At 44.3% G+C, this 10,686-nt stretch overlaps 1 protein-coding gene across 1 annotated transcript; it reads left to right on the plus strand.

Moving 5' to 3' along the window:
* The first annotated feature begins 7,558 nt into the window (after window positions 1-7,558).
* Window positions 7,559-10,055, plus strand: HMX2 (H6 family homeobox 2). Its single transcript, XM_081956571.1, has 2 exons — window positions 7,559-8,107; window positions 9,456-10,055. Exons 1-2 carry the CDS (start codon window positions 7,825-7,827, stop codon window positions 10,001-10,003), a joined length of 831 nt encoding a protein of 276 aa, XP_081812697.1. The 5' UTR covers window positions 7,559-7,824; the 3' UTR covers window positions 10,004-10,055.
* Window positions 10,056-10,686: the final 631 nt, after the last annotated feature.

Below are 10,686 nucleotides of genomic sequence, written 5' to 3' on the forward strand. Positions count from 1 at the left end.
ACTTCATGTAGTTCTTCTTTCGACCTTTTATTTTATTGTGAGTAACAGAAAGTAGTAAAATGAACTTGAATCTAAGGTACCTTCTATTATAGATGTAGTCTAGCCATCATGGACTTTGGGAAATTATGAGCGCTGAGGTACAGTGTATTTAGAAGGCAGCAAGTGCGAAAGATTGCTTTAGTGTTATATTTTATGGCATTCCTGCCCAGGATCAATGGTCCACTTATCATACTACAGTTTTCCTGCTTCTTCTGAATGAAATGGAGTATGAATCATGAAAACCTTAATTACAATATGGCTGATTATGTTGCTTAGGCATATTGGTCTTTATTGAGAGACCCATGGATTAAGCAGACCATAGCTAATAATTATGTGTGGACCTAGTGTCAGTAAGGGTAATTTTCATTTATTTTTAGTTAACCTTGGGTAAGTCTCTAGTTGTTGGGATTGCCTGTGGATCTTTAGAGTTATATTGCTACCCACTGATCCTTGAGTCACAGGAAAATTCTACTGGCATTACATTTACTCTGTCCGCTGCCAATCCCTTCTCTGCCTTTATGCTTTTCTTCCCAGTCATTGATCATTTGTTCATCAATAACTCATAAATTCTGCTAAAGTTATCCCACTATCACTGTGCCAAAATAACAGTAAGGGAGACAGGATTTCTATTGTTTCTGGGGATGCTGCAGAGACACCATAATGTGACTACAACCACTGTCATTCTCATGATTTTGCTCCAAGATACTGTGTAGCAATTGCTACATACCTCCAAGCTGTTGGATGGTGTTAGAATAAAGAGGGAAATATTATATGGAATGGAACAGCTAAAGTCAACTTGGGCTTAGAATGAAATGAAGGAAGTGTCACCGGGACAGAGCAGAAAAGAGATAATGCTAGGATTATGATTGTGTCATAGTAAAGGATGATGCAGTCTGATTTCTAGAGCAATGAAGTTGCTTAAGCATTGGGGCAAAACACAGCCATATCCTGTCATGGCATAATTACACAAATAACAAGAATTGCGTCATTTCTGTCTTTATGTGATGAAGATATAGCATACATGGCATCAATTATTCCTGTGTCACCTTTCTGCACAAAAAGATGGCATCTTTTTCACAATTCAGTTTAAACTGGATCCTCCTATTCAGGACTGTAAATAAAAAGTTGGTTTCATTCAAATCTTATTCTTTCTCATTTCTGGAATGCAAAGGTTTAGGATGAAAACACACTAGCCAACCACATTTTAGCCTAAGGGGGAATTCAGGCTGATGGTTTCTAATTTGGTCAGTGGTAAAGTTAATTCAATTAATTGTGCTTAAGTTAATCAACTATATATAAACTTATATTGCAAACATAGTCACTTGATCTACCAGCTAATACAAACTGAAATGAAAAGTTTCCAATATATTATCTTTCTAGACTTTTCTCTGCCCTTAAGGCTGAACTGATAACAAGAAATCATTGTTACAATATAAGTGGGTTTACTTAGAGATAGTTCTTATGTATTTTAATAAATACCTGCATAGAACTGGCCACACCTTTCTCGAACTGCCTCAGGTTTTGATAATACTTTCATAGAGAAGATAAAGGGAAATATTTCGATTCCCCACCTATTTTTAGAGGGAAAATGAACATTAGGTTAGACACGGGGCACAACCACGAAACTTGAAATCCAAACTGAAGACTGGATTTTTGGTTAAGGTTTTCACAGAGGAATGCTCCACTCCCCTTATTAAAACACATGAAAGTTAGGGATAGGAAAAAGGAAATGTGATGGCTATTCAAGGATAAATAATTCTCTTTAACACAGGACACTGAACCTAGAAAAGCAGTAACTTCTTTGCTCGATGAGAAAGTCCCCCCCCCCCCCCCCCGCAGGCTTCGGAGGCAATCTAGGCCCAGCCTGCAGAGTGGAGTGAAGGACGATCCCTTACATTATGTTTCAATGCGAGGTCTTTCCGGGTTAATGAGCTGACATCATGATTAAAGCTGACCATTTGTAATGTGTCTGGAGCCTGTTGAAAAGCACTGAAAAGGTTAATGCGGTAAAACAGGACAGCACCTGCCCCGCACGAGGAAGGGAGGAGCCGGGCCACACTCCCTTGAATCAATTAGGCCCTTTAATGAGGCTCCTGCGCAGCCAAGGAGTGAATGATCGCCCCGCCGTTGCCTCTGCCAGGGCGGCAGCTCGCTCCCCCTAATTATTTGATAAGCTGCTTGATTCAATATGCCGGCCTTAACGCGGGGGCTGGGAGTTAATGAAAATGTCATGGGGAAGAATCTTGACATTTGTCTATATTGATTGGGATCTTGCTTTTATCTCCCCTTATGTATTTTGAGGAGCAGGAGGGAGAATCACAACCCTTAACAAAGCTCAGCTGAGTGAAAAATGGGTGGGTGGGACCAAAAGGAAAGAAGAACAGGAGTCCCTTCCTCCCTTTCTCTTTCTCTCTTCTTGTCCAGCCTTCTTCCATCCCTATGATTTGGGATGAAGAGAATGGAGCTGGATTGGGATGGAGGACATGCACCTACTGGTAAATGAACACACAACAGTACCCTTAGCCTGGCCATTCTTTGCCTGTTTAGTGTAATCACTTTGTAGTTTCTGCTGTGTGAACTGAGCCCCTTTCCTTCACTGATGACTCCCTATATTCTGTTATCCCTGGCAATCCATGCAACAATCAAGAGAAGCACCTTCTGCGAATCCTGGGTTGCAGTTCCACTTGGAAATTCACTGGGGTGTTGCAAGGCCATTTTCTACGAGAGAAAGAATGGCAAGATTGACTAGGACCCTCCACATCCTCCCCCGCCTCCCAAGCACTATATGTGAATGGGCTGGTGGAGCACTGTAAGCTGTAAGCATCATGCAGTGGCTAGAAAGTCATGGGAGAGTCACCACAGTCCTTAGTCTGGGTTCAGAATTCAGAATTGATCCCAGGAACTTCCAACAGCTTCTGGATTGAAGTCTGGATTGCAATGCTTTGGAACAGATTTAAAAATTGCAGAAGGGGAAAACACACCCTTGGAATTGGGAGAGGTAGGACACCTTAAGCCATAGATCCATTCTATCTCAAGAGATGTGGGGTACTCACAATGATAAAAGCAAATGCTTTAGTTGAGACTTGCACTTGACATCCTAGTAGTAGGAGCATTCAGGTATCATCCTACTTTATTATGAGATCTAAGCTACTTTTGAGCTCTGTATGAATCATTCTCAGAACAAGCAATACTTTGTACAACCCTTTTCAAGATTGTAACAGGACACAATGCTTATCAGCCTTTAACATATACCATACTATGTTTTACTTCAGGGTACTACTATTAGTCCCACCTTCACTCCAGACAAAAAGCATAAAATAGCTTTTTCCAAATCTAGGGATCTTCAAAAGAATTGAGCTAAATCTAGGGATCTACAAAAGGGTTGGAATCAGGGGTGAAATCTAGCAGGTTCTGACAGGTTCTGGAGAACCGGTAGCAGAAATTTTGAGTAGTTCAGAGAACCAGCAAATGCCACCTCTGGCTGCCCCCAGAGTGGGGTGGGAATGGAGATTTTGCAGTATCCTTCCCCTGCCACCAAGCCATACCCACAGAACCGGTAGTAAAAAAAAATGTGAATTTCACCAGTGGTTGGAGTCCAGTGGAACATATTGTGAAGTTCTTGGTGCTCTCCGAGTTGGTTGTTTGCTTGCAGCCATTTGGTCACCAGACTAGGTAACATCTTCAGTGCTAGAAGAGAGTGGGATATACTCTGTTTATAAATAGAGGGTTGCTTTCAGGTTTGCTCTCCCTGTAAAAACAGAGAGCACATCCCACTTCCTTCTAGCACTGAAAAAGTTACCTAATTGGATAGCTTAAAAAAAAAATATCTGCATGCAAGCAACCAATATAAGAGACAACTCAAGATTTCACAGTTCAAGCCTGAGCTACATATACTCTCTTGCATTGGAATCTGTATTCTAACCCATAGGGAGATTCGCAGACTGCATAAAGTTGTTAAGCAGGGAAAAGAGCTTGACGATTACCAACAGCAATTCTATATAAAAGGGAATTTGCACCTGCCTGGAACCTTAAGTTTTGTTGTTTTGATTCATCCTGCAGTCCAGAATAGCTACCATAGAAAAGTCATTTGCCTTTCTTATGCCAGGCGGTATAAGAATTGGGGTACCCATGGATCTATTTGTGACTTGTGAACTCCAACGGATAAATTTCAAGGAGGCTACCATTGCCTGTATCTGACTGAAGCTTAAAACAATCAAGTCTCTTAGCCTTTACAATTTAAATTGCCCTGTTCGGTAATGTAAGATGCAATTTCTAAGGCGATTTCAATGTCAAATCCTTATCGCTTGCTTCATTTGTATTTCAACGATCTCTGATAGCACTTTCAAGCAATGAGTGCCCACACCTACAAGGAGACCACGAAGAAACAAGAATGATGCATCAACAAGCTTTTATTTCCAGGAGTATAAAATCAAAGTCAAGCTCCTTTATTTCCTATCCACCCCCCACCCCCACACCATAGCCTCTGGCGAAGGAAATAAGCAGGCCAATAGACATGAGTTGTTGAATCCGTAGAAAAGAAAATGTTCACAAAAAATGTTCTGAGATAGAATAGAATGGAATAGTTCCTTGAGAATTGCTTAGCAGGTCATCTGAAACTAGGAATAAAAGGTTTGGAGTTGGGCTTTTGGGGGGCTAGGACTAGATTGCAACTCTTTTTGGTGAAGGCTGCTCTTTTATTGGATTTTTACTTTTTGCTTTTATGGTCAAATCTTAAACTTCTTAGTCCATCTACATTTGTTGGATTGCAACTCCCATCACCATGGCTGATAAGATCTGCCATGCCAGTTGGGAAAGACTGCATTCCCTCTATCCAAAGAATTAGTATTAGGGGGAAATCATTTGGATATATGGCCCCATAGTTGTTAGAAATCAACCACCCCTTTGCTCTGCAAATGTTATGAGAAAACATAATGACCTTTCTGATGCTTTTAGATGCAATTCTAAATTGCAGGAACAGAGGGATAGAATCAAGATGACATGAAGTATTACTACCACTTTATAAAGCCCTGGCAAGACCACACTTAGAATACTGCATCAAGTTTTGGTCATCATATTTTATTAAAAAATGTAGAGACTCTGGAAAGAGTGCAGAAAAGAGCAACAAAGATTAGGAGACTGTAAGAAAAACATACAGTATGAAGAATGGTTGCAGGAATTGGGTCTGTCTAGTCTAGTGAAAAAGACAAGGGGTGACATGATAGCAGTCTTGCCATATCTTAAGAGAGGCCACAAAGAAGAGGGGGTCAACCTATTTTGCAAAGCATTGAAAGGCAAGGGAAGAAACCATGGATATAAACTAATCAAGGAGAGTAGCACCCTAGAACTAAGGAGACGTTTCATAACAGCGAGAACAATTAACCAGTGGAACAGCTTGCCTTCAGAAATTGTGAGTGCTCCATCACTGGAAGTTTTAAAGAAGAAACTGGACAGCCACTTGTCTGGAATGTTATAGGGTCTCCTGTTTGGGCAATGGGTTGGACTAGAAGACCTCCAAGCTCTCTTTCAACTGTTATTCTGTTCTTGCTGACCTCATGGCTCTGCTGAAGTTGTATTTCATTACATATCACACACACACACACACACACACACACACACACACACAGAGAGAGACACATATCTATCTATCTATCTATCTATCTATCTATCTATCTATCTATCTATCTATCTATCATCTATCTATCTATCTATCTATCTATCTATCTATCTATCTATCTATCTATCTATCTACCTACCTACCTACCTACCTACCTACCTACCTACCTACGTATCTATCTATCTATCTATCTATCTATCTATCTATCTATCTATCTATCTATCTATCATCTATCTATCTATCTATCTATCTATCTATCTATCTATCTATCTATCTATCTATCTATCATCTATCTATCTCCAATGTTATGTAGGTCAACAAGCACATCTGATATCATTGATTTATTATACTAACACGTACCAGTCTCACAATGCTTCTTCATCACTGTCTGTTGATCCAGGTGTGCATCTTCTGCCCCTCCTCCCCTTTCTCTAGAGAAACGTTGCTGAAAACTTTTAGAAATCAAGATTGTTCCCTTTCTATCTCCCTCCCTCCCTCCCTTTTTACCCCGATCAAAGATGTACAAATCCGGAGGAAGCGGAGCGATTGTATTACAAGCGATGGAAAGAAGGTGTGTCAGTCCGAGTAGAAAGGCCATATAATTGCTTATTCTTAGATGGTCCTGATAATCATCCTCGTCCTGAACCTATCGGGAGAGATTACATCCCAAGGGGAAGGTTAGAGCTGGATCTGTCAGAGTTGGAGAAGAGAAGATAATTTCTCAGTTTGGGTTGCCAGCTAAGCCCCCGCCCCCGCCCCCCAATGCGTGCTCCTTGCCTAGGCATCTTGGCGCCAGGCAACTTGAATGCGCGTCGCCTGCAATCTCCCATCCGTGGAAAAGCAGTGTCTTTGCCTGGCTCCCCCCCCCCCCCCCGCGGCTCCCGAGGGACGGAGATGAGTGACGATCCCGTGCGCTTGAGGGTTTAGCAGCGGGGTTCAAACGTTGACTTTCATTCACCGATGAAATCGTCGCGCTCCCGCCCCCACCCCATCAGTTTTCAGCTAACCTTTTGGGAGTCGTGGGGGAAACGTTTTATTGCTACAAGGCTATCTTGGTTTAAGCATTCATATTAATCTCTTCTCTTCTCTTCTCTTCTCTTCTCTTCTCTTCTCTTCTCTTCTCTTCTCTTCTCTTCTCTTCTCTTCTCTTCTCTTCTCTTCTCTTCTCTTCTCTTCTCTTCTCTTCTCTTCTCTTCTCTTCTCTTCTCTTCCCTTCCCTTCCCTTCCCTTCCCTTCCCTTCCCTTCGTTTAAATTATTGCAGCTCTATTCTGGAAATGAATTCAAAATAATGAAACAAGAGGCGGGAAGTGTGAGAAAATTTCTCTGATCAAAATGAAAGTATAGAGCAGGGGTTACTAAAGTTTTTTTTTTTAAATTAAACTTGCATAAAATGCAAAACATCCCTGAATAGTTTCTGGAATCATCCGTAAACAGCATTTCCTTGGAAGTAAGTTTCCCTGGCGAGAGCTTCTTCGTGTGCTTCAAAGGGCAACCTCTGTGCTCTAGAAAACACCTATAACCTGCCTGATAGATGGGACTCAACCTTGGTTCTCGTTTACGGGAACCAAGATCTAGGCGCTGCGAAGCAAGGTGGTGGTTCCAAAGTCTCCTTTCCATTTTTTAAACCAACGCCTTCAGGGCCATGTAGATTTCACTTAGACTCTATGCTAAACCGGTCCAGGGCAGGCGCTGGAAAGGAGGGGGACGCGTCAAAGGATTTTATTATTTTAAAACACACAAACGCTCTGTGCACGCTAAAAAAAAAAAAGCTTCTCACCGCTTCTAGCGGGTCCATTTAAATGAGAAGGAGAGCTGGGTGTTCTGCAGTCAGCTGTCTGTCTATGATCTAGAATTTTGAAACTTTCCGGGGCCGCTTGCCGGCTCGTGATTGGCCAAGGCGGAGGTAACCTCCATGCAAATGAAGCCCCGCCACCTCGCAGCCCGTAGATCAATAGAGATTCGAGAGAGAAAGGAGCATGCATTCAGACTCGGCAAGCTCAAGGGAAACCTGCCGAGGCACGCCAAAAAAAGCCCCCCAAACCGGCCTCCCCAAAGCCAGGCTAGGGCAGATCAGCCCCTCCGGCAGCTCCCTAAGCCCAGGCTTGACTCCTGCTCCCCAGCGCGCCTCTAACGCGAGCGGTGTCCTCCTCTCGTTTCTTATGAGCCCAGGATGAGCAACAAAGAAGATGCCGGCAAAGGTTGTCCCGCGGCAGCTCCGGTCTCCAGTTTTACCATCCAGTCGATTTTAGGCAGCGGCACCTCGGGAGGAGGCAGAGAGCCCAGCTCCAAGCAGTCCGCCTCCGCCTGGCCGAGCAGGAAGAGGAGCCTGTCGGTCTCTTCCGAAGAAGAAGAGCCCGACGAGAGCTGGAAACATCCCACTTGCTTCTGCTCCGACTCGCAGGCCCCGGAAGAAACGTGCCACAAGCATCAGCCTCTCGGTTTCACGTGTCTCAGTAAGTATTGGCCCGGGATGGCGGGGAGCGCGGGGGCGGGGGCGCAGAGAAGCACCCTTTGCTTCCTAATTAGGAAGAATGATCTCTAGGTGCATCTTATTTATAAAGGCGGAGAGTGTAATAACGAAAGCTCAGCTTGGTTTTTTTTTAAAAAAACTTTGGGTGCACAGTTCTCCACAAATCTGTTTTCTAATCTTCTTTTACTCTTCAGAGAAGGCGGTGGGTTACAATTAAGAGATCCGGGGGTGGGGATGATTTTACAGTTTTAGGTAGTCTCTCTCTCTCTCTCTCTCTCTCTCTCTCTCTCTCTCTCTCTCTCTCTCTCTCTCTCTCTCTCTCTCTCTCTCTCTCCTCCCTCCCCCCTCCCTCTCCCTCTCCCTCTCCCTCTCTCTCTCCAATAATTGTCTCTGGTGTCTCCTCCCTCTTTTAAAGAACGATTTAGGCAGAGCGATTTTTTTTTTAAAAAAATGGTTACTGTATGTAATCATGCCGTCCGCATTTTTTCTGACCGATGTCTGGATTCTCTGGCATCTCCTAAAAATAAGGGAGCGAGGAGCCTACAGACTGAGCTCCGAATATATATATATATAAAGGATGTACTTTGTAAAAAAAAAAAAAGCAACACTCGATTCCTTTTGTTCGCTTCTCTGAGCTCTGCAGCACGGAAGGCTGGTACGAACTGACCACAGCCCAGTGCAAGGCAGAACCTTAGCGGACAGCAAACCCCAGGAACAGCGGTGGGACTTCCTGCCGCCTGGGGAGAAAGGCTTGCGCGATCTAGAAAGTAGAAACGAATCTAAACAGGATGCGGCAACTGAGAAGCCTCGGCTCGTGAATCTAGAGCTGCAGTTGATCAGATCAGCTTCCCGGAAGAGCTACAAATAGGGTCTGTACACAACCATAAAGAGATGAAGAAGTAGGGAGACCAATGCGCTCATCCCCCCTTCTCTAAGGTGGATAGGTAGGTAGGTACACATATATGTGTAGATAGACATAGGTAGAGCTAGATGTATGTATGTATGCATGCATGCATGCATGATAGATAGATAGATAGATAGATAGATAGATGATAGATAGATGATAGATAGATAGATAGATAGATAGATAGATAGATAGATAGATAGATAGATAGATAGATAGATAGATAGATAGATAGATAGATAGATAGATTACAGCACAGCACAGCACAGCACAGCACAACACAACAATATTGGGTAACACAAGCGGTTTAACCCTCCCCCCCAGTGTGTGTTATTTGGGGTGGGCTATGATGGATTTCCTCTCTCCTCCGCTCAGGACAAATCACAGTATCCATGCCCACTTCTTCTTCTCTTCCTCTTTACTCCAGGCAATTCCAAGGGGACCGGCTCGGCGCTTGGTTCCGACCGGACGCCTCCTTTCCTCTCTCCGTCCCAGCCGGATTTTAAGGAAGAGAAAGAGAAGCCCTTCGCTCCGAATTCGCCCGCCTGCTCGGCGGACCGGCAAAGGGACGGGGCGGAGAGGCAGTCCGGCTCGGCCAAGAAGAAGACGCGCACGGTCTTCTCGCGGAGCCAAGTCTACCAGCTGGAGTCGACCTTCGACATGAAGCGCTACCTGAGCAGCTCCGAGCGGGCCTGCCTGGCCTCCAGCTTGCAACTGACAGAGACTCAAGTGAAAACCTGGTTCCAGAACCGGCGGAACAAATGGAAGCGGCAGCTCTCGGCCGAACTCGAGGCGGCCAACATGGCCCACGCCTCGGCCCAGACTCTGGTGGGGATGCCGCTGGTTTTCAGAGACAATTCCGTCCTCAGGGTGCCCGTGCCCAGGTCCATCGCCTTCCCGGCGCCCTTGTACTACCCCGGCAGCAACCTGTCCGCCTTACCTCTTTACAACCTCTACAATAAGCTCGATTACTGAGACGGGACTCAGACGATCTTGGAGGCCAGTCGGGCCTCGACCCAGGCCCCGACCCTTGCGCCCTTTTCTTCACCCATCCGTCTGTTGTTGATCGGAAAGAAGAATTGTGCTTTTGGCATTGTTAAGAAATACACCATGTGTATTCATTGCTATTATATTATATTATATTATATTATATATATATATATTTAAAATATTTATGGGAATCCTCTTTGGGGTATTTTCTTTCGCTTGTTTTCTAGGCTGGAGAGAAAGAATTATATGACTTCCGCCTTCTCTTGTTTGATCTCGTTCCTGGTCCAGACGTACCTAAGCCAGCTTCTTGCTGCTGGGGGTTGGGCGGGGGGGGGGGAGATCCTCTTTCAAACCAAACGGGGATCGTCTTCGTGCGTCGGTAGGCAAAGTTAGGGCGCTGGAAACCTCTGCCGTTCCCCAGGCTCTTCCCACCCTGCCGCTTCACCCCGAGCATTAACGATACCTTTCGGGAAAGCAAGCAAAAACAAAGAGTTGTCGGAGGGGCTCAAGAGAGGCATACTTCCGACCTGTACATATTTTTAAATAAAATAAAAATAATTTTAAAAGCGTCGTTGGCTAATTTGGGTTAGATTGCTTATGACTAACCTGCTTGGCTTTCTCTGGCAAAGCGCTTGGAATTTAGGGGTTTGCCACGGTTGTAGCAATTC

The sequence above is a fragment of the Natrix helvetica genome, assembly GCF_964273705.1.
Source record: "Natrix helvetica genome assembly, chromosome: 5".
Classification (NCBI taxonomy): domain Eukaryota; kingdom Metazoa; phylum Chordata; class Lepidosauria; order Squamata; family Natricidae; genus Natrix; species Natrix helvetica.